This window comes from Sylvia atricapilla, chromosome 2, assembly GCF_009819655.1.
Source record: "Sylvia atricapilla isolate bSylAtr1 chromosome 2, bSylAtr1.pri, whole genome shotgun sequence".
Taxonomy (NCBI): Eukaryota; Metazoa; Chordata; class Aves; order Passeriformes; family Sylviidae; genus Sylvia; species Sylvia atricapilla.
The window spans coordinates 110,999,524-111,023,212 of record NC_089141.1 but is presented as its reverse complement, the minus strand read 5'-3'; the positions used below and the strand labels follow the sequence as shown (position 1 = coordinate 111,023,212).

The 23,689-nt window shown below is 44.0% G+C and overlaps 1 protein-coding gene across 1 annotated transcript in view; it reads left to right on the top strand.

The window, feature by feature from the left end:
- Positions 1-22,892, top strand: part of UMODL1 (uromodulin like 1) — a 48,013-nt gene extending 25,121 nt beyond the window's left edge. Inside the window, exons 12-20 of the mRNA XM_066340554.1 lie at positions 286-843; positions 4,144-4,256; positions 9,429-9,642; positions 12,250-12,707; positions 13,505-13,647; positions 15,242-15,478; positions 16,340-16,499; positions 19,703-19,790; positions 22,390-22,892. Coding sequence (XP_066196651.1) covers positions 286-843; positions 4,144-4,256; positions 9,429-9,642; positions 12,250-12,707; positions 13,505-13,647; positions 15,242-15,478; positions 16,340-16,499; positions 19,703-19,790; positions 22,390-22,577 — 2,159 coding nt within the window. The 3' untranslated portion in view covers positions 22,578-22,892. The remainder of the gene's footprint in view (positions 1-285; positions 844-4,143; positions 4,257-9,428; positions 9,643-12,249; positions 12,708-13,504; positions 13,648-15,241; positions 15,479-16,339; positions 16,500-19,702; positions 19,791-22,389) is intronic.
- Positions 22,893-23,689: the final 797 nt, after the last annotated feature.

The following is a 23,689-nucleotide window of genomic DNA, read 5'->3' as shown; positions in this document are numbered from 1 at the left end:
TCAGCAGGAAAAGTTCTCCACTTTATTTCTCTGACTCCAACTCATACACCTTTGACAAGCAGGCCAAAGATTGCAAAGATACTCTTCATTGGTGAACATCACCACTGATCATCTTTCTCCTCCCACAGGAGAAATTTGTACGCAAAATAGATAAGTTCTAAAAATATACGTGGTTTTCTTGAGGCTGTGTGAGAACAAGATGCAAACAGTGAAATTCAGGCAAACTCGAGGTGCCTCCTCCACCTGCTCCAGGCCCCATTTCAGGGTGTGTTCACTGTGTTGCAGGTGAGATTGTGGATCTTCTGGCTGAAACCATGGCTCCTGAAAGAAGAACCAGCACAGGCTTGGCTCTTGAAGAGGGAAGCCCTGCAGTCCCTGCTCCCACTGCCACCACCGAGACAGTGGCTGCTGCAGGATCGAGCATCATCACACTCCTCCCTGCTGCACCAGCCCTGGGTGACAAACAAACATCCCACAGTCCCAAAAGTGCTCCTCCAACCCTTTGGAGTCCATCACAAAGCTCCATGGCCAAGGCTGCTCTCCCAAACTCACCCAGGCAACAGCAACCCAGCTCAGTTTGGCTGTTTCCAAATCCAACAGCCTCAGCTGCCACCAGCACTCCCACAGCTGCTGCTGTGCCCCCAGCCAGCTCTGGAGGTGGCCCTGACACAGCTCTGGTGGCCACAGGGACCGCTGGCATTGCCACCGCTCTGGGAGCAGATGGAGAGGTGGGAAGGGAGAACAGCTCTTGGTCTGAGGGACAGCCTGGAGCTTTGGGGTCAGCAGCTTTTCCAGGCACCTCTCCAACCCCCAGCCCAGCCCACAGTGAGTACACATCCCGTGGTGTTGGAATTCTGGAAACTTGGATTTGGGGGTTTTAATAGGTAATAATGCGTGTGAGTCAAGGTGGAGGATTTTGGGCATTGTCTAAGTCCTTCTTCTTCACCTTCTTCTTCTTCACCTTCTTCTTACTTCTTCTTCCTGGGTTTGGGTGGTTTTCTGTAATTGGGTGAAAAAGGTCCTCATTGTGGGCCTTGGGTGGTCATTTTTGGGTCAGAAATATAAATAATATAGGTGTCACCTCGTTATTGGGTAATTAGTGCTTAAATAACCTTGGAAAGAGTCAGAGGCTCTCCATTTTACCTTGTTTCTCTCACTTGCTAGTTAGAGCTCACAGCTCAGGAGTCTAAATAGATAAGAAATAATAAACATCCAAGTCTGAGCATGAATCCTGCATTTCCCCTGAATTAATCCCGACTTTGGCAAGGAAAAAAAGGAAGCAAGAACCATCACAAATGGTGCCCCGTGTGAGGATCACAACCTTCACCATGGGATCTGGGAATTCATCTGAGGGAGAAGCAAAGCCTCGCTTAGAGTTCGGAAAAAGGCATCTAAAACTTTTTTTCTTTTTCATCATCAAATTTATTTTCTTGGGGCCTGCAACTTTTTTTCTATCTCAATAGTATTTTCTGCAGGAATTGGCACTTTTCTCTTTGCTAAATCAGCTTGTGAAAGCGATTCCTCTTCCTGGCAATTTAGCAGCTTTTATGGATGTTGCATTTCTTCAGCTCCAGGAGGAGGAAGCACATGAAAGGGTGCACTGAGCGTGGCTTGTGGCAACATTTGCTGCTCATCCTTTTCTCACAAATCCTGGGTTTCCCTGCAGCCCCTGGCACCAGGACACAGCAGCAGCAGCTGTCTGTGCAGTTAATTTAGGGAGCTGGGGAGGAAAAAGACTTTCCTTCCCTTTCCTCTCAGCAGAAAATGATTAGTCAGAGTCCTCCACAAATCCCCTGTGAGGCAGGAGCTGCCTGGAAACCTGAGAGACACTGCTTCAAGAGCTGTAATTGAGAGCAACAATGCTGGCAAAGGTTTCATCTGTTTGGGTTTGGGCAGATGTGTTGCAGCTAATTAGGGGATTTTTTTTTTCCTGTTGATTGGAGCTGAATCATGTTTCAGAGAGTCAGATTTGGCCTTAAAATCACAGTTTTGTTGGGGGTAGGAATGCTGCTGTCTCTGCCCATCACTAAATGGGTTTTTCTTTTTCTGCAGTGTGTCACTATTCGGGTTGGCTGTTTCAGTTTTGCTTCTGCTTGTCTTTATTCTGTCTCTCCTGCCCCTTCATGTCTCTCTGCTCCCAAGTCACACTTCCCTCTGCTCTTTTCTCTCTCCCTCCTCTCTGATCTCCTGTTCCTGGTGGTCTCCACTCATCCAACCCCACTTCTAGCGCTCCTTCATTCCTTTCTCCCTGGAAAATGTCTTTTTCAGCCATGTAAGACCAGTTCTGCTCACCACTTGTCCCCTGCTGCTGTCCTGCCCTGCCTTGGGCAGCTGTGCCAATGCTCTGTTCAGCTGCTGTCTTCTCTCCTGCTAAAAAAAAAAAAGAACTTTGGGGTTTTTTAAATGAAAACGAAGTGTTGTCTGGTTTTTTTCAAAGTATAAAATTAGCTCATTTTAACTGACAAAACCTCCCTATAAAAGTAGTTTTCTGCCAGCTGGAATAAACCTGAAAAATTCTACACAAAAAAAAAGTTCCATTTACAAGAAGTTGTTTTGTATTCCTGATGAATCAAACATTCAGCCAAGTGTTTTGCTGGGAAAGAAGTTTGTGAAGGACTTATGTCTAAGAAACAAGAGCAAGAGCCATCAGAGTTGCATCTCACTAGCCCAGGGCAAGAAATTCACAGGGCAAAAGCCCATTTTTGGTGAAGTTCACATCCAGCTCCTCCTTGTGGCATCATCTCTGACGCGGAGACTCAACCTCAGCCAACTCTTCATAGTCTGGTCTTTTAAATACCAGGGGGCTTTTTTATTACTATTTGAGGATTATTCAGACCATTTCCCCCTCTCATCTCAGACAATTGAATGTGTTTTATCCCCTAAATACCTGTGTTCACATGACAGGACAAGCCATGGCAAAAAGCAAGCTCAAATCTTTTGATCTCATTGTCGGTGGTGAGGATTCCTTTGGGATCAGAATTATGCTGGGATAAAGGAACCTTCCTCCAGTGACCTGCTTCAAGCAGGCATTTCTCCTCTCCTCTCTAAAGCTTTACCTGATTACTATTTCTTTTCCTCCACTACCTGAAGTGATTATTTTCCCAGTGTGAGTAGAACCTGGATGTGAAGTGGTTCACAGAGTTTATGCAGAGCTCTATAATTCCTCCTGTTTCAAGGAAAGCGGCTGAAATGGCAGATTAAGACTGAATTTAAGAATGTGATAGAGCTAGAACCTGGTGCCTGATGCCCTGTGGAGGTGCAGCTGCGTGTGTGCAGGGAGGAAAGCAGGTTGCTACACCAGAAAGTAAAGACTGGTACCTTGATTCAGAATTTTCAAACTGAATCCTTAGCCAGACGATAAAGTTCTTGAAGTTTTTGGTGAAGGCTATCCTGTATTTATAGAAACCATTGAGACATTAGGTTTTGCTGTGCCAGGAGTGATGATTTGTTACGAGCTGGGGGCAGAGTGAAGGCAGCTTACTGACAATGTCACAGCATTTGATTTCAATCATCACTAAGTGGATGCCAGGGGCACAAACCATGCCTTGAGAAACCCTTTCTCTGATCACTTCAGCGTCTGTACTAACAATGCCAAACCCAGAGGTTTGGGAAACACTGAGAATTCAGGAAATCAACCAAAATGTTTGAGTCTGCCTTAATGCCATCCAGCAGAGGTGAACTGGGGGGAAGTGTAACCTTGCTGGGATTCATCTCACCCCACCACAGCTGTCCAAAGTGTAGATGTCTAAGCTCAGCAGCTGCCCAGCCTTCCTCTGAGGCTGCAGGGAGGACTTGATGCTGCACTGGTTTCCCTCTGGAGGGACTGGAGGGACAACCAGCTGAGCCTGGGACAGCAATCCCAGTGCCTGAATGGAGAAACATTCCAGACATCTCTGGGCATCGAAGGCAGAGCTGGAAGATGTGGGACCTCCAGGAGGTCAGTGCCTTCCTGCAGAATCATCTGGAGCTCAGACAGGGCAGACTAAGATGCTGGATGATTTATTTTTAGACTTTTGGGGTCTGGGCTCCATTTCCTTCTGCTGCTGTGAGTTGATACATGTGAATGCTGGACAGTGTGACACATCTGTCCGTGGACTGCAGTCCATAAAACACTATAGAAATTGTCTTTTTTTCACCTTGCAGCCTTCCAGAAACTTAGTGGCACAGTTTGGATAACAAACATGGGATACTCTCCAGGCTTCAGCAATACAAGCAGCGAGGAATATCAAACCTTTGCACAGCTCTTTGTTGATGAAGTAAGTGGTGGATAAGGATGTGACCTGTTACCTGTCTCAATAAAACCCTGGGAATGGTCTTTTTCCCCCACAGCCTGTATAGCTCATGTGTGTTCCTTCACACACCGGTAAGGTTTGGCTTCCTCTGACTGCCTGAGGCTGCAGGAGAAGTGTGCAGCTCTGTTTTAGAGGAAGATCAGGATTTGAGGATTCTCTGGTACCTCCATGTCCTCTCCTTCTCATACTTGGTTATAGTGAATTATTGATCTCCTCCAGGGGTGTGGTGGAAAGCTAATGGAATTAGCAAAGTGCTCTGATACCCTTGCCCTGAGCAGCACTATCCTAATTAGCTGTATGATTGTTATTATCCTTTGTAGCAGTACCTCAAGGCCGGCAGTTCTTGTAATCACCCCGGATTTTGTAGCCCCATACCTGGAAAGGGAGTGGTTTCTTGAAAAGTCACCTCTGCCCTCCCTTCCAGTGAGAGTGCAGGATATCAAAGCACAACATGATATCTGCTGTGCCTTTCACCCTCTCAGAATTCTCGGGCGTTGCCTTTGGCAATATCAAATATTGCAGTGACTTTGTCAGAACTTTGTTCCTTCTGGTGCTCCCTCAAACACGCCCACACCTGGAGAACCACTGGTTGTGCTGGGCTGCTTCACTGCCTCCCTTCCCTTCTCTGCTTTCAGAGGTCTTGAAAAGTGTTCTGAAAATCCCTCACTGGCAATTTGATGGATTCTCAAATCCTGCAGAGGCCTCCCAAGACTTACTGGGGACACAGTCACCAAGTGCCACTGGAACACAGCTGTCACAGGGGCATAGAATCACAATCAGGATCAGAACCTTTAGGTTGGAAGAGACCTCTGAGATCATCAACCCTAACCTCAACTAAACCATGGCACCAAGTGCCACATCCAGTCTTTTCTTCAACACACCCAGAGATGGTGAACCCACCATCTCCCCAGGTGGACCACTCCAATATTTAGTTACTCTTTTTGTAAAAAGGGTAATAAAGTTCTGTAAACCGGGCACAGGGCAGGCCAGCCTGGGGTCACAGACCACTGCAGGGAGGGAAGAGGATGATCCATTTCTCTTTCTTGGACACCAGTTTCCCACTGGTGGCTGGACTGGTTTGCACCTTTCTGGGTGTGTTAGCAGAGCACAGCTTTCCTGGAGCTGTTGTGGCCCCAAGCTGTCACATCAGAAAAACCGTGACAAAACGGGATTGATGTGATTAGCAAAGCGAAAAGGGAGCAATTCTCCACTGACCTCTCTCTCATTCAGCACCACGCTCTGCCCGAGGCTATTTCAGAACAGCACAGTATTGAAATGGACTGAAATTAATGTATTTTCTTCATTCAGTCAGATACCTTAGTCCAGAAAACCGTGGGTACTGATATACTTAGGGAAAAAAAAATGGTTGCATAAAGGAACAAAATGAAGTTTTGTGTCAGTTTTACCTGGATCTCAAATTTTCAGGCAGAAAATGATCACTTTGATTATGAGGAGCCAGCACTTCTTTTCCCAGCACTCTGGTTTTGTGGATCAGCTGGAGAAATGTGTTAGTGTTGATTCCTTCCACCCCTGAGCCACCCACTCTAAATGGGCTATAATTGCATGGCTGCTGTAAATAATATCCCAAATATTGTATTTCTAGATGCCAAAGAATATTTAAGAGACCAGAAAGATCTGTATATTTTATTTTTCCGGTTATGAGGACCAGAAATGGATCTTTTAAAGTAAATGAAGGAAGTTTTATGAGCTTTAAAAGCAATCCCAGGTTCCAGTTAAATACAGCTTGCCAGAGATTTTTTTAAAACCTCTTTGGAGTCACAATCTCCAATTCAGAGGATTTATAAATCCTAATGTGTATAATGGTCTTTAGCCCCAGCACTTAAGTGCCATGTGGTTAAATTGGCAGCACAGCAAATGGAAATACCATCCTTTAAATAATGAGAAGGAGGTAAAAACTTGATGTGACAACCTTCACTGTCATTGTCCAGGCCAGTTCCACCACCTTTCTTGTAATGCAACTTAAAAACAATATGGCTAAAGGTAAAAAAGTATTGAATTAAGTCTTGAGGTTTGTTCAGCGTGTGTTTTACAACACCCCAGGAAGGACATCAAGGCTTGTCCTCAAGAAAATCAGTTGGGAAAGCAAAAGGTTTGAGCTGAAAATTCATTTACTGAAGTGCAATAAATTCCCAAGTGGAAAGTTCTGACTTTGGGTGTCTTAAACTTAGCTGAGTGACAAAACTTAGTGACAAAAGGTGTGGAACTAATAAACGATGATGCCTTATGAGTCCCCCATTTGGAAGGCACAAAACCTGTGTTTGGGTAGCTGAATGCACCTAAAAGGATTGTAGCTGAAGCTGTATGAATGTGCAATGAGTGTAGGAACAGGGATTAAGGAATTGTCACTTTTCCTGTGTAATTTCACCCTTTTGTTAGTTGGAGTTTATCCACCTCCACACCCTGGAAGCTGCTGGTGATTGTGGCTGGGCAGATGTGTGCTCTTCTCCCTGAAGGTGCAACCAAACCACAGACAGTGGGGAGGGTTTGGGTTTTGTGGATTTTTTTTTCTCTCTGAGTGAAAAAAACAGCCTTCAAACAATATTCTGTTCAAATTACTGCACTTTTTACTTACTTATTCCCAGTTTCCAGATTGTCAGTGCATTCCCTGCTTAGGTTTCCTTTGTGTGCTACAGAAATTGCAGATACAATGAGAGACCTGAAATAATTTCTCTTGTAGGAACTCCCCACACTCAAAATATAATACTGAATATTTCTTCCCAAAAAAGTTCAGTTTCTTCCCCGCTCCCCTTTTTCCTGGCCCTGCTTCATCCAGAGCTATTTTGATAACCCAGGGTGTGGTACCTGTTGGGAAATCCTGGAGTCTCTTGGATAAAGGGTTTTGTAGTGTCACCTAGTGGCTAAATACAAATACTGTGAATGTGCCCTGACTATTCAAACTCTGGGTCCTGCTTTGGGGAAAAAATAGGAATAAAAAGGACAGAAACAAACCAAAATGAACAAAAAGCCCCTGTAGCTAGGTGGGGGTCAGGCTCTGGTCACAGGGAAAAAGGGACAGGACAAGAGGAAATGGCCTTAAGCTGCTCCAGGGGAGGTTGAGGTTGGACATCAGGGGGAATTTCTGCATGGAAAGGGTGCTCAGGACTTGGAAGGGGCTGTCCAGGGAGGTTTGGAGTGCCCATCCCTGGAGGTGTCCAAGGAAAAGCTGGATGAGCACTCAGTGCTCTGGGCTGGGGACAAGGTGGGGATCAGGCACAGTCGGACTTAATGATCTTGGAGGTCTTTTCCAACCTTAATGATTCTGGAATTCTGCGAAAAAGAAAGACTGATAAAATAAAACTTTCAGGATAGACACCAAAAGAGGATGAAATCAGGGTGGGCTAAGAGGATGTCTGTGTTTAGTGTTGAGAAGTTCAGACAAAAATTATGGAAGTTGAAAACTTAGGCCTTCAACTTTTCAGTACCTGCTTGTGAAACAGCAGAAAGAGAGAGTAGAGGGAGCCCAAGAGCCCCTGTCCTGGTGAAATGGGAGATTTAGGGTCTGACAAGGACAGTTTATGTTCTGCCCAGCTCTCTCCATCCTCCCAGCTGTGCCTGTGTGCTCCATGGGGCACTCCAAGGTTTGCTGTGTGGGACTTTCAGGCACGTGGCAGCAATTTCCAGGGGCACACAGGGGCTTTGTGCCATGGCCTTGGCACCCAGCACAAGGAACACACCAGCTCTGGTGACCCAGGAAAGGGCTGCAGGACCTGCAAATCCTGGGGCTGTCTGCAGGGCTGGAGTGGGGAGGTCAGGGCTGGGCAATGCACAGCAGGAAGGACACAGAAAAGCTGTGCAAAACTGAGAATCCAGCACTAAATGCACCAGGAGTGTAGGGGAATCCGCGGACAGCTGGGACAAGGAATTCTGCTGACCTGTTTATTCTAGAACACGTGGGTTTATTGCAAGGGTCGTGGGTAAAAGGGTCCTGCCTTCAGCCACCAGCCTCAGCTGGAGGGAAGTCCCAAAGAGAGAGGGAGAGAGAACAGCAGGGAGAGAGCTGAGAGAGAAGGGAGAGAGAGAGCAACGGGCATGGGGAAGAGAGCAGGAGAGAGCAAGAGTAGGGGAAGAGGAAGGGTAAGAGTTAAGAGGAGAGGTAAGAGTAAGAGTTAAGAGAGTTAAGAGAGTTGAGCTAAGAGAGGTAAGAGAGCTAAGAGAGTTAAGAGAGTGAGGTCCTTGTTACAATGCATTATATCTCCTTTTGTGATGAATATTCTAATTCACAGTGACCAACCAATACAAGACACAAAATCCTATAGAATCTACATACAGCCTATAAGAACTACTACATCACCATACTGTGTTATGTTTTAAACTATAAAAACTACTCTTTAGACTTTTCTGTTTTGCTGCATTGATCTTTGGATCCCTTAGCCAGCAGAAAGGTATTGTTCAATCAAAAGGGATTCTCCTTCAGCTAGTTGGCTCCCAGCCTCTTCCCTGGCTTCTAACTGCTGGGAATCACTGCTGGCACCCCAGAGCATTACACACTGAAATAAACTGTGCCTTAAGCTCTTGGCTGAAATCCAGCCCTGCTGCTCCAGATATTTCCTGCAGAAATCAGGGAGAGGAAGAAGCAGTTGGAGGTGGCCAGAGTGTAGCCCCCACCTGGCCCCTTAATACCCTGGTCTGGGCATTTAGGAAGAGGTGGGTTTTGCTTGGCTCTGGTGAGAAATCAGCTGTAAAGCAAAGCCTGAAGGTCACCTGCTCTAAGCTGTCATGTTCCTGGGCTGAGAGAGCCCTCTGAGGCAGTGTGGAGTGTCAGGAGCATCTTCCACCAGCAATTCCTGGCATTGGATTGCTCCTCTCCCCAGAGGCATTCTGAGAGGCAGAACATGGGACAGAACTCCTTCCTCCCTTTCTGTCACCAGAGGCAAGGTCTTGTGCCAAATGGCAGATGAGATATCTGAATCGTTTGGCTTGTTTAATATTCACGGTGAAATAATGCACCACATCCTCCAGCTGCTCTGGAATGAAAATGTTACAAAGCAAAAGGTCAATTTTCTGCTGCTTCCCTCCAGAGCAGGAAGCACAACACTCATTTCTGAGCAGTGTACACAGCCTGAAATGTAATTATTCCAGCTGCCCATCCCCACCTACGTTTGGTTTTTATTCCAGGTGCATAAATCTCTGTCCCCTGAGGTGCTCCAGCAGATGGATGCTGGTCTGATTAAAGTGCTGATAACGGGTGTCACTAATGGGAGCACAGTGGGAAGTTTCAATTTGCTGCTTGCAGAGGGAGTGGATGTCCACCGTGTCATCAGCACTTTTTGTGAAGCCTTGGAACACAGCTCCTACCTCACCATCGACAGGAGCAGCCTCTGCACACACGGTGAGGAGCAGCTTGTGCCCCAGGAATTCTTCAGAACCAGACAGATGATAAAAGCTGGGTTAATCTGTGTCTTCTGAGGTGAAAATATCTGTACAACACATGGATGAAAAGCCTTTCTCACTCCTTATGTTGCTCCTGCTTGTCCATCCAGTGAGTTTTTATTCAGAGAACACCCACAGATAACATAGGAAGTGAGGTACCACTGATCCAAAAGGATAGAAGCAACTGGTCTTTTTGATAATACCTAGAATCACTTTTACAGAGAAAAAGGTAAGGAGATATCAGAGGTCATGGATTGAGGGCTTTATAAGCCACCAGTGGAAATGAGTCCCTGAACACAGCCATAACTGTTTAAAATCATTAAAAAACACGTTACCCTCTGCTTTGCATGGATAATTTCCCCATGAAATAGAAATCCCAAAAAATAAATGAACATGTGAGTTCTTCCTCACTGGGAGAAGTTGTTTTCCTCACACACCTGTGGGTCTGGAGCTCAGGTGGAAGCCCACACTTTGCCAAGCCCAGCATGAAGGCTGATTGAACAGCTTCTTTTCTTTTATATGTCATTGATTTAAGTAACCAAACCCATTAATCTCCTGACTAACAGCAGCTGAATTCTGTTTCACAAGTCACCTCTGAAAAAAAATACCAACTACTGTATCCCTGACACAATCCATTTGTCCAAAGAACGTTGTTATAAGCTGTCAATTAGAATCTCATGCAAAATTACTTCAGAAACATATTTATGCTCTGCTCTATAATTTATTTTTTTGCCTATTACACTCACAGCTGTAAATCTGGAAACAGAAAAATCTGTAGGATCTTGTGGCAGTGCTTTGTAGGGTGCCTGCCTCCCTCAAACCTGGGCTAAAACAAAGGGTTTGTTTCAGGACAGGTCCCCATAGAGCAAGTGGCTTGTGCTGCTTTCTGAATCCCACCTATGGTCTGGTTTGCTCTGGTTTTTAGACTTTGGAAAGAGAAAGAAAAAGAAAAAGAAAAAGCATGGTTTTTTTCCTCTCAAAAATGAGAATTTTGGTAAATATTAAAACAGCAATTAGATTGCAGCCTGAACCAGTCACACAGACCTCCTGCTTCATTCATGCTGGGCATTTACTCAGCCTCTCCTCAGAACTGTGAAATGGGGGAAAACTGAGGAGGCCCCTGGGGTTAGAAGCATCCCCTTGGACAGCTGATCACTTTAGGAGTGGGGAATGCATTATATTAATATTTACTTTAATGCTGTAAAGTTCTTTTAACAGTTCTGTTTCTCGTATTTGCCACAAAAATTAGATCAGATTGTCAAGATTCTTTGTGATTTTCATTAGCAGCAGAAGCAGAGGGGACAGGAGAGGTAATAGAGAAAGTAGCAGAAAGTACCTGATAGGTGGCTTCACCTCTGTATGGCAGCAGGGAGGAAATGCTGGTGTTCCAAACTGCATTTTTGGATGAGCTGATTCATCTGGCTTCTCTCTTTCCTCAGGTCCTTTGTTAGCTGATGTATGATGGGCCTTTAATTTCCTAAATTCTCTTGGGCTTCCTCAGCAATTTGCATTTGGTTTTGTAACCACAATGATAAGGAACATTTCTGACTGAAGTCACAATGATTTGTCAATTGATACCAACCTTTGTTCAGTCTTAACTAAGATATTGATGTAATAATAAGCTTTTGGGAAACCCAGCTCTGGAAGAGCTTCAACTTTCATTTGCCTTCTTCTATTGTGCAAATCAGTGACATTTTCATTTGGGGCATTTCTGGAAGCTGGGCAGTTCCATAGCAATTTATATATGTGTACAGATTTTATATGTGTCTTGGGGAATAGGTGGTATTTTTATGTTTAATCCACTAAAATTATTTAAGAGAAGTTTTGTGCCATGAGACACATTGTTTGTACTTCCCTGCAAACAGATTTATTGTCTTGATTGTCTCTCAGTCAGTGGTGGGTGAATACTCAGGGTGTAACCCCAGACCTGTGCTGGATGTTGGATGTTTGACACACACATTAATCTGAACCTTTGCTTTCCTTTTTCCCCAGCTTTTCTCTTCCTGTGACCATTACATATTGCCACTGACACATTTATTCATTTATTCATCTCTCTCAGGGCACACTGAGTGCAATGTGGGGCTGCCACATGAGGTTTGTCCCATGCATCCCCCAAAGATGAATTTCCCAAGGTCCCATCTTTTGGGTAGTAACTGGTCTCAAATGAGGCCAAATCAAACTCCTCATTATGGCCCCAGCCAGAACTGGACAGTCTCCTACAGCTCCAGGCAAAAACATGCAAGCCCTTGTTAAGCAACTTCCAGTGGGGGATATTGTGCCAGTACTGATCTTCCAAAAGCTGTTTGTACTTGAGTTGCACACCAATTATTGCAGCTGCCAGGAAATAAAGCATTTCAGCTTTACTGATGGGCACTTTACGTGTCTCATGGGCTCCTTTCTAAAAAATCCCCAGCTTTGGCAGTAGGTAGAGCAGGTTAAAAGAACAAAAGAAGCTGGTTTCCTGCCAGTAACTGTGAGTTTCCTCCTAAGAGTTTGCTTTTGCCTGATGAGACCAAACTGATTCTGTAAATTACAACAGCACTATTTTATTTTTGGCACTCTTCAGCACTTCCCTCCGGCCAGAAGGCAACGGTGACGGATAAGAAACCTGTGCACAGCACAGTTTTGCCTGTGACACCTTTGCAAACTTCAGCTCATGTTTCCTCCCCTGCTTCACTGGACTTCTCTCCTGCTGAGCACAGAGCTCTGGAGGGCACCACGTTCTCCAGCACAGTGCTGACTCCTCTCCCCACGGATCCCACGGCATCTCCTGATGCTTCTCCTCGAGCATCTGCAGCCCCCTTTGCCAAACCCACCCCAGAGGTTTCCATTAAAGACGCAGTGAGTGTGCTCTGTGAAATTGAGAGGATCGTCCTTGCCATCCAGAAGAGATTCTTGCAGCAGGAATCCATCCCAGAGAGTTCCCTGTTCCTGGGGGAGCCTGGCTGCAATGTGAGCACCAGCAATGGCACCCACGTTGTGCTGCAGGCGGGCTGGAGCGACTGTGGCACCCAAGTGGAGACTGTAAGTCCTCAAGGGAATCAAGGGAATGCCAACAAACTCTGGAGCACTTTATTTCTCTTTCAGGAGGGGAGAGGCAGTGGCAGGTCCTTAGTTAGGTGTAGAGTCTATTAGTCGCTGATCTTCTTTTGGAAAAAGAAATCCCCCTCCTGTGATGGAAAGTTACCTCTCAGTGTGTGATGAAAAGCACCAGAGAGAAGGGGAACCTTTGAGGTCAGGCAGCAAAACTCAAGGGCCTCTCCAAACTGAGGGTCACTTCCCATGCCTCTTCTGGGTGCCCTTTGCAGCTGTCTTTTCTTGAAAGTAATTCCATCATCCCATGCTGACAAATACTTCAGTAGCTACCAGTAGTGGGGACAAAGAGTGATCTCTCTCTTTGGATCCTGAACCAATAGCTGTGTTCAGACCATGTCAAAGTACAGAAACTCCCTTCTGGAGCAATGGCCATTGCTAAGGTATGATCATTGCCCCATCCAGTGTGTTCAAAATCAAGTCAGATGGGGCTCTGGGCAACCTGGTCTAGTGGAAAGTGTTCTTGCCCATGGCAGGGGTTTGGAACTTAGTGATTTTTAAGTTCCCTTCCAGCCAAAGCTGTTCTGTGATTCTACAATATGACAAAAAGGGAAAGGAGGAAGACTGGTGAATTTTCTTTAATTCCTTGTACAGCAACAAAGATACTGAATGTTTAATCTCTTTGATTTTTGCTGTCAGGAGAACAGGGAACACCCAAGCACCTGAAGCTGGAAAGTTCTGGTACAACCTCAGAAATGCTGATGTATTCTCTCCTTTCTGTGCTGCAGAACATGACTACCACCGTGGTGAAAACCACCCTTCGGAATGCTGCTGCTGCTCAGGGAATAATCCACCACCTGAACGTCGCCAGCCCCATCCACTGTGTGTTTCAAAATGATGTCTTGACTTCCTCTGGGTACACTGCAGGAGGGTGAGGAACAACTCTAAGCTTTGAAATTCTGCTGTGTGGCTGAGTGCTGTTGTGTTAGAAAAACCCCCAGGGGCTGTAGTTGTGTCCAGGGAGAGCACTGGGAGCAGTCTGCCATCCTGGGAGTCCTGTGCTCAGAATGCTGCCTTAAGTTGTAGCTTTAATATTTTTCAGATCCTGCACTGTATTAGTGTATAACTCTGAACTCCACAGAGAGTGTTAGTAAGCTCTCTTCACAGCTTGGTCAGACAAAGCAATCCTTCCAGGTCTGAGAACCGAGGTCATCATCACAGCCCCAGGTCTGAAATGGATAAAACAAAAGTGAATTGGGGAGAAGCAACCCGGGGATGTGTGACTTCATTACCTGAAGCTGTAATTGGACAATTAACCTCTGACATACAAATAGACCAAATTTATATCTGCCAAAAAACCCCATGACCATTGTCCATCTTGGGTGTAGCCTCTGCCAGGCCCCTGCACTGCCCAAGGTGTATCTGTTAAAAGCCTTTACTAAATATCCACTTTATTCTCTGTCTAGCCTCTGTTCTAGGCAGCCAGTGCAAGGCATCATCCCTGCTCTGTGCTTCTCTCCTACTTCAGCTAAAGTGCCAGTAGCTCCAACAAGCTTGGCCTTTACCTGGCTAAAGCACAGGGGAAAATAAACCTTTGGAAACTGCTGGTTCAGGAGTCAGAATTCCTGTCTCCTCATTGCCTTCCTGGGCAATCCCTTGCAGCAATAACAGCATTTTCCTGCTTTTGGAACATATCAATTGTGTTTCTTTCCATCTGATGTGGGCCTGCAGATTGCTATGTGCCTTCTGAGAATGGTAGTTTTTAACCCCCCACAAATCCTTATTTGGTCAACTTGAAAAACCAGAAAATAAATCATGCAAATCCTTTTTGTGTTGTGGAAGGCCTCATTTTGAAGTGAGATGGAATCAGAGCCACGCTTCATAGAAAATCAAGGCTGTGCTGACAGAAAATGTGACAGCACAAGCATTTTTCTCATGGGGCGTGTCCTCCCTTCATACAAGTGCACCTCCTCTCTTGTTTATCATTGTGCTTAAACTATTGGCACCAAATCCAGTTTCTGTTTCCCAGCCCTGTCCAGAGATTGTATTTTCCTTCCCATTCCCCAGCAAAGTCTTTGTCAGGCCACTTTTCTTTGAGCTCTTATAATTTTCTCATGCCTTTCACTTTCTGTTCAGATAGATTTTCCCTGTCTTTTTTTTTTTTTTTTTTTTTTTTTTTTTTTTTTTTTTTGGCTCTTCAGCACTAAGCTTTTACTGTCCTTATTCTGAGCTTTCAGAGAGCTCGTAGTCTTGCTCCCTTCTGCTCCACTCAGGTATTTCTCTCTGCCCTGTTTGAATTGCTGAGATCACCCTTTGGATTTTCCCACTCGTGTTTCCCTGCTCCCTACCTTCCCAGCTGAAACCTCGATGCATTTTCACCTTTCCTTTTGAACAGTGTCCTGCCATCCTGGACTGCAGACATCCCATCACTGTTTAAACACGTGGGAAAACAGGCACTGATTTAAGACCTGCAGAAACTCCCAGTCAAATTTGTGATCTTTAAAGGTGGCTAATTTATTTTTCAGACTTTACACCATCTTCGAGGATTTGCACGGATCTGGACACTTCAGAACAGAAATGCAGCTGTTTATTGGGAACTCCCCGATCCCCCAGAATTTCAGCATCTCTGCCAGCGAGGATGTGCTGATTGAAGTGGGGATGCAGAGGGCAGACAGCAAGCTCAAGGTGGTTCTCACTGACTGCTGGGCCACTCCAACCAATAATTCAGTGGATCCTCTGTCATTTGTTTTTATCAGCAACAGGTACAGCAATGCCCCTTGTAAATACCATGAGCCATACCTTGGGTCTGACAGCGGTACTCACTGATAATGTGTTGTGTTTTAAATGCCTTTTACGTGTGTTCTCACCATTCACATGCCCGCTCCCTTTCTATTTGGCCTGGTTACACCTTCTTTGAACAAAAAAAGGTAGGTCTGAAAAGGGATTTCAAAGGGCCATGTGGAAGTTTTTTGAGTTTGGTCGTCTTCTTTGCAACTTTGTGAGGAAATTCTGCTTTTAACTGGAAGAAATCACTGGAAGGTGATGTTGGCAGTCAGTGAAAGAGCTTTTGAGAAGACGGTGCTTTATCTCAGTTCAGAGGTTTCTCTGTGGTTTCAGCTTTATCAAGAGTTTATGTGCTTCTTGTCAATGAAGAAATAGGTCATTTAATTCCTCACACATGATACTAAAGCAGCCTCTGGAGAAAGAGGAGGTTTGTTCCTGTCTGGATCCCTGATCCTACCCCAATGTCATATTTCTTAGGCTCACCTGTCACCCTAAAATACAGGATAATCATTTTGCTCAGTAACAAAATCAAGTCCTTTAAATTTGATTTGTTTTTTTTTTTTTTCAATTTGTGTTTGGTGAAGCCAAGTTTAAAAATCCTCCTTTCTGTTACTCTTTCCCTTCTTCTCCAACTCTCCAACCACTTCTCCCATCTCCTGTTCCACTTGGTCACTGTGAGATTAAAGCAGCAAGCAGCCCCTTATCACTGCTGCTTCATGGAGGATCTGGCTGTGACTTCCCAAAGGAAGGAAAACCTTAAAACCCAAGTTCTGTGCTCTAACCACAACCTGCCTCCTCTAGCCTTAGCTGCTCTGTGTGATTTCTGTCTCCCTTTTCAGCTGTCCCATCCCAGATACTTACACCACGCTGCTGGAAAACGGGAATTCGAGCAAAGCTCAGTTTAAGATGAAGATTTTTTCCTTTGTCAACAACTCTGTGGTTTACTTACACTGCAGGATTCGTATTTGTATGGAGGCACCAGGAAGCACCTGCAGGACTGTAAGTGTTGTGCTCTGATATGTTGTTCCTCACCCCTAAAATATATTTTTCTCAATGGAATGGAAGGAGTAATGTTTCCAAACAAGATTTAAAATAACTCCTGAGGTTTCCTTTGTTCTCTGGTGAGAGCTGAGAGGAGTGGGGAAACACTATGGAAGTGTCAGCTTTTTCTCCTGTTGCTCATCCTCCTAGAAAAAAAGCATGGAGCAGAGTGGGGGAACCTGAGAACTGGACCTTTCACTTATTTTAAGGATGACTAAAAAGCAATGGAATTAGGCTGGAATCAGAAAATATCAGCTCAGGTGAATGTGTCACAAAATAGGAACTCCCAGAGTAGCAGTGTCAGAAGAACGTCTGAGGAAATTTATATATTTTTTTCTGTCCTTTTTTTCTTATCCCCTACAGATTTGTTTCTTCAACTGAGAGTTTCAGGTGCCAGGAAAGGAAGCTCAGTGTCATTAAGTCTTTAGGGCTGTGACTTTATTAGAGTTTATTATGGCTTTTTAAAGCCTAACTGATTTTTAAAGCAATAAACCAAGCCATGTTCTGATAAGAACTGCAGTTTTTAATTGTCTGTGCTACAAAGAATTGCATTGTTCCTTTTTTACTTGCAAGTAAGTGATACACAGCTTTATCTAAAAATGTATTGCTACCATAGAAATAAGAAAAAATATGTTTAACTGATGGCTTTTTTTTTTTTTTTTTTTCTTACTAGCAGACACTTGGGAATTCTCCTCTTCCTCTGCCAACCTTCCTGGCTTTTTTTTTTTTTTATCAAGGATGTTTTCATTAGCAGTTTGGTGTTCCCCCATTGTTTAACACTTTCCTCTAGCTCTAAATAACACCGTTTAAACCCATTACAAAGCAAATGATCTCTTCCTAAAGGATTTAAAAAGGCAACCAAAAGATGCTTGTTTCCTTTCTCAAAGTATAAGGCTTCCTCCAGATCAAAAAAAAAAAGTAATAAAACCAAAAAAAAAGTAGGGGCAGGAAACATGACTGACAATGGTAAGATGGCTCCAGTTTTTGGAGTTGAGTATGAATATATATGATGCATTTTTCTTTCTCCTATGCAAAATTTACCTCTATGAGAAGTCAGTATATTCAGTGAATTCAGTATATTCGACTGAGGCTGAACTGTGATGTGAGTAAGAACAGGCACATCTACACAGGGTGAGAAAAAATGTAAAAATGTAAAAATGGCTTTTACAAAGAAGGGAGGAGGAGGTGCAGAAGGTGCAAAGATGAAGGAAGATGAGCAAGAACAGAGGATATTTGTAAATAATGAAAGTTGGCAAGGAAAGTGCCCTCAGTCTGGGATCTAACCCTCTGATCTGTAACTCTGGGGAACAGTGACTTGCTTCAGGGCAGGTTTAACTCAGCTCTTCACTCACAGACTCAATACTTACATCTTGTATTATTTCTTCTTTCTCAGTCTATTTATTCCTTGTTTTCTCTATGGAAGAGAGCAAGTTTAGTGCTCTAAAGTTTAGAGTTGAAAAAAAAAATATGGACTGGCTAAGGAGAAAAGGAGTAAGAAATGAGTAAGAAAAATTCCTTTGAATGGGAAGAGGAGTGATGTGCCACCATGGTGCAGATGTTTGGTGGAACGTGGCTGCTCCGTGGCCATGTGGAACCAAAAATTCATTGCCACCAGGGACCAACTACATGAATGTCTTCTACAACAGATCCACCTACCTGAGAAAGCTATTTGTGGGCAGACCAAAGTCATAAATAAAAAAAATCCCACATGGCAATTTTTCTAGGGGCTGACCCAGCTGAAGACACTGTTGCTGGCAGTGGATTGTAGATTTTCCAGTGCAGCCAAACTGGTGACACTGGTGAGACACTCTGGTGTAAACAAGCTGCTAAGACACTCTGCTGATTTTATTGGTCATGGTATGGTGCTGCCATTTCTTTGGGGGGTTTTTGTGCCCTTCCAGGAGAGCCACAGGAAAAAGCCAGTAGGTTTTGGTTCCCATCAGGGACCTTTAGGCTTTGACTTAAAACAAAAAAGGCAGCAAACAAACAAAAAAACAAAACAAAACAAAACAAAAAAAAAAAAAAAAAAAAAAAAAAGAAGTGCTCAGAAAATGCCTGTGCAAGTGCTGCTCACACAGAGCTAAAGCAGCTGATCCCCAGTGTTATAAATGATAAGAAGGCAATTCAAAATAACAGAATTTATTTAGCAATTAAAAAAAAAATTAAAAGCTGCAATAAAATTGGACAACATCAATGGAATGCTGGGTGGGCAGAGTGACAGTAACAACGGCACCATCCAACCTCAGCCACACACTCTAGGTCCAGTGAAAAATCTTTTTACATGGTTTATTTGTCTTGAGGTTAAGTCCATTTAAAGTCCAAATATTCATGTATCTCTTTATTTCCAAGGAGGTCTTGGAAGGGGTTGCTGTAAGTGTGAAAAGATGTTGATAGTCTTCCCGGATCTCGTCTTTGGGGTGCTGATTTGGTCATCCTCCAGATCCCCCATCAAGATCGACATCAGATGTCCAGCAGCTGTGAAGTGGAGGCCCATCATTGATGAATGGGCCATCTCCAGTCCGGCCATGTCATTTCTGTTGCAAATATTGTGGTTTCACAGCTTGCACCACAGGTCTTGGAATCTCAGAGATGCCCTGGAGTAGCTTTTTAATAGACCAAATCTTTGATACATGAATTTATCCATTACATTTATCACACCCAGCATCCCACAGGACAGGGATTGTAGTTCCCAGATTAGTGGTTCACATGTCACTGAGGTTGTGGGTAGCTTCAGAATGACACATGGCTTGGCAGGCTCTGAAAGCTGCTGCTGCTGGTTGCAATATCTGCTGTGCCTGCCATGGGCAGCAGCAACATCTCAACAAAAGTGCTTGTAAAACCCTGGCATTAGTGATAAACTTCTTCTCCCATAAGGTTTCTCTAAAATGAACAGAAAGCTAATTAAAAGGGTGTCTGTGTGAAAGGTCTGTTCACAGCAGTGTGTTCCAGTGTGACTAATTACAGATTTTATACTGATTTTTCCCTGATGCCATTTCTTTTGGACTTCCTTTTGGTGCTAATTTCAATTTACCAGAGCGTAACATTAAGGAACAAAAGCCCAGTGGTGAGAGTTGCACTGGGCTTTCCAAGCTCATCAGAAGGCTTTGTATTTGAATTAGTAAAACCACATGACTTGCTGGGGCTTGAATTGATCATTGCAGAGATGCCATGCAAGGGCTGGACTCCTGAAGGCTGGAGAAACCATCTCCCTGCACAGAACATCCTGGGGACCCCTGTGTAAATCAGCTGGTGAGTTGTGGACAGATTATCATGCCAAGATTATTTTGTACTGGTGAAGGAGCCTGAAGACCTGTGGCACACGAGGGTGTTTTGTGCCCCTCTGTATTCCTTGGGAGCAGGAATTCCTGCTGGAGCCACGGGGCAGCGTGGAGAAGCATGTGCCCTCCTCGGAGCAGGGACTGTCAGGTTATCAAGGGAATGTAGAAAGGAAGATAAAGTGCTTTTGTGTGGCTGTTTGCACAGGGTAACAAGTGCAACAGCCACAAAACCCAAACCATTATTTCAATTGTGAAGTCTGAAAGCGGAGTGGATCTTTCAGATTGCAGTCGGATCTTTCTGTTTGCAGTGCTGTTGGTCTGCAATTGTTTGGGGCTCTGAAATCCTAAATCAGAGGATGTAAGAGATTTATTTAATTGTGTTTCCTTTGGCTCCCTGGTATTGACTTCATTACCACGGCGAGGGGAAGTGGCAGAGCACAGCGCCTTTGGTTAATTTGGTGCAGCACCTTTGGTTAATTTGGTGCAGCACAGGTTAATTGAGGGCAAACAGCAGCACTGGGGACAAGCAAGCTCGAATTTGTTATGCACCTGCTTTTTCTGCATTTAGCCTGAGTGATGCTTTCAAATGCACCCGTGATCTCTCATGTTTTCAGTCATTTGGCCCCTAAAGCTTTACATTTGTAAATTCTTAATGCAAAACACTCGTTGAGAATGTTTTGGCTCACCAATGTCAGAGTCTTAACTCATGGATACTGTGAATAGACAGTCCATAATGTTCTTTTGGACCTAAGAACTGACTCTGACTTAGAAGAATGTATTTTTATTTCATTACACTGTCTGTTCAAATAGGCCCCTCAGTGCTCATTTCTGAATTAGTTCTTTTTAAAAATGAACCAATTAATGCAGTTTTCTTTGTTTAGCTCCTAGGACAAATACCTTTCACTCCCATTTTTGCTGGAGACCCTGATTTATTTCTCATTTGACAAATGGCCATTTCCCAAAAGGGCTTCTGGTGAGGGGAGATTTCTTTGGGTTGTGCTAAATTGATTTCTAGGAAAAGGTGGCACTTTTGGATGCTGTCTCTTATTTCTAGTTTGGATAATCACACCACATTTCCAGTGGTCGACATCTCTGTGTTGAAGGGGATAACAGGAGTTACGATGTCAGGTAATAACAGGTGTAAGTGCTGCAGTGAAACATGAAAATCTTCACCTGCTCTGCCAACACTTGGATGTTCCACATCCTCAGGAGGTCCTGCTCTGTGTCTGCCTTTTCCACTGTATATGTTCTCCTTTATTCCTTTGTTTTATGCTGAAATTCAAAAATCAGACTAAATATATTACAAAGCACTGCCTTGGCCAGTTTTGGAAGGATGCCCTGAGTGTTCTGTAGCTTGACCATTGCCCTTGCTGACCTCTGTGGCTGCCAGCACCTCCCTTTGGGCAAAAACCTCATCTTTAATTGCATGTGTACAGTGGTATTTATCTTCTGTGTACCTCAGGTACCACACCAGTGCCTGGCAAAACAAGTGCTGTCCTGAAAATGTAAGCAAATAAATGTTTTTGTAGGTGCATCGAGCCACTGCAGGAAGGAATGATAAAAAAACTTGTACAAACATGAAGAGAGGAGAACAATTATAAATTATTATAAATAATAATAACATATAATTAAGTTATATAACAATGTATAATGAGTTATTATAACAATGTATAATTATTATTAATTATAAATAATTATTACAACTAACAAATTATTATATTATAAATTATTATTAATGATAATTAAGGGAGAGAGGTTTCTGCTTGCAGATTTGGACAAATATATGGAAGTGGTTAAAAGGGAACCAGGAGAACCCTTTCTGTCTGTGATCTGTGGTGCCTTGGGAGGCAGCTGGCAATGTGGGACTTGACTCTTGCCCACACTGGGGCATTTGGTGTTGGTTCTTGCCTTCCCCTCTGAGTCTGGGTGCTCTCCCAGCAGAGCACAGGTTTCCTGCAGGTTCTGTCTGCCAGAGTTGTGCAGACAACCTCAGGCTGCTCTGTTGGCTCTAAAGGGCTGCTCAGGTGCAGCATTGAGCCCCTGGTCACCAAGCCAGTGTCACTCCACTGACCACCCCCAGCCACATCTCTGCTGGCTCAGCTGGGAGCTCAGCACACACAGAGAATCCTTCCCCAAACACTCTGTGCCTGCAGAGCAGTTGCTGCTATGATAAAAGCAAATCAAGGCACTTTTATAACCATAGATGAATGGAGGCAGGATTAAGATAGGGAAAGCTTCACCCCTAAAGCACTTCTGAGGTCAGGCAGCATTTTAAAAAGTCACCAGTGCTAATTCTTTAATTCTCATTTAGCTGAAAATCACACTCATGTCTGTAGGGACTCTGCAGTGGTATGTAAAAAGAGAACGTGGTCTGTCCTCACACCCTTTCCATGAGAATCACCTCCCCAGAAAGGTGATACACTTCTGTAGCACAGCTCTGTACTGGCACATTGGCTAATTAATTTGCAGGACTTGTTTCTCTCCCCAGTAAAAGATTCAGTAGTTTCAAAGTTTTTTTTTTCTTTCACCTCTTGATTTTTTAATATTTTTTTATTATTGTATTTTTGTAGCATCTGATTCAACGAAAGAGAAGGAGGCTGGCATGAGAATTGGATACATCATCCTCATAGCCCTTGCTGTGCTTGGTTTTGTGCTGGGAGTTGTGACCCTTCTCATTTTCCAGTACCAGAGAAAGACAGGAAGATACAACCTCAGGATCAAGTCTGACAACTTCAGCTACCAAGTGTTCTATGATTAGTGATTCACAGGTTACCACATGTGAGTCCTGAATTATGATCAGTTGCATTTTTTAGCTGTTTATCTCTTCCTGAAATGGTGAAATACCTGTAGATTATTGAGAATCTTTTATATGAGAATATTTGAACCTGCTGTCCTTTTTGCTTTGGGTAAAGGCCATATAAGTAAGAAAGAAATTCCTGCTGTTCTTCTCCATTTACAAATGATGCAAACTACAAGAGGGGGAAGGAAGTGTTGTGTCCTTCATCATTCTTCATGGCTTTGATCTCAGAGTAAATGGCACATCACCTTAGAAAATACCAATAAGCATTTCCCAAAAAAAGCCATATAATTTTTGGGTTTAAGCCAGTGTCTAGTGCAATGAAGGGGAGAAGCTTTACCACTCTCTTTATAAATTTTCCTCAAAAATGATCCCTTTCTGCAAAGCTTGAGTTGAGTTATTTTTTTTGAGAATTTTTTTTAAGGAAGTAGTGGGATGTTAAACCTAAAGAGCTTGAAATATTGAGATGCAGAAGCACTGCTTACATGTGCCTGCGGAGAGGCTGAAAACACAGCTCTGAGGAGACTTAACCACTGCCACACTCTCTGCCTCTGAAACTTGGGAATTCAACGGCTTTTCAGGATACCACAGGATTCAGCACTTTTTCTGTAACAGTAGTCTGTTCTAGCAGCTCAGCATCATTTGCATGCTTGTCTTTTAAGGGGAGGAGGGAGAAGTGAGAAAGCTGGCAGGCTGAGAAGCAGCACCCACCACCACTTCACAGCTCGAGGATGTTTGCTGTGGATGGGAATTCTGTTCCTGGAAATGGGTTTATTTGCCATTATTGCCAGAGTTAGTCAGCAACCCTTCCCTGGTGCAGGACAATGCCACAGCCTCAGTAAATGCACTGGACACATCCTGATGGCATTTGCAGATAATGAATTCCCTGAGCACAGGAAGGTTTAATACACACCACAGGCAAAGGGCAGGCAACACTATGAGAGTGTTACAAGTCTTCCTGCTTGTGAGTCTTGAGTGGTCACATTTAGCTGTATTTTCCCTGTCTTTCATCCCACAGGCCACCCTCTTACACATCTCTGGGAGATGCCTGTAGGTGAGGGTGATGCTCTGCT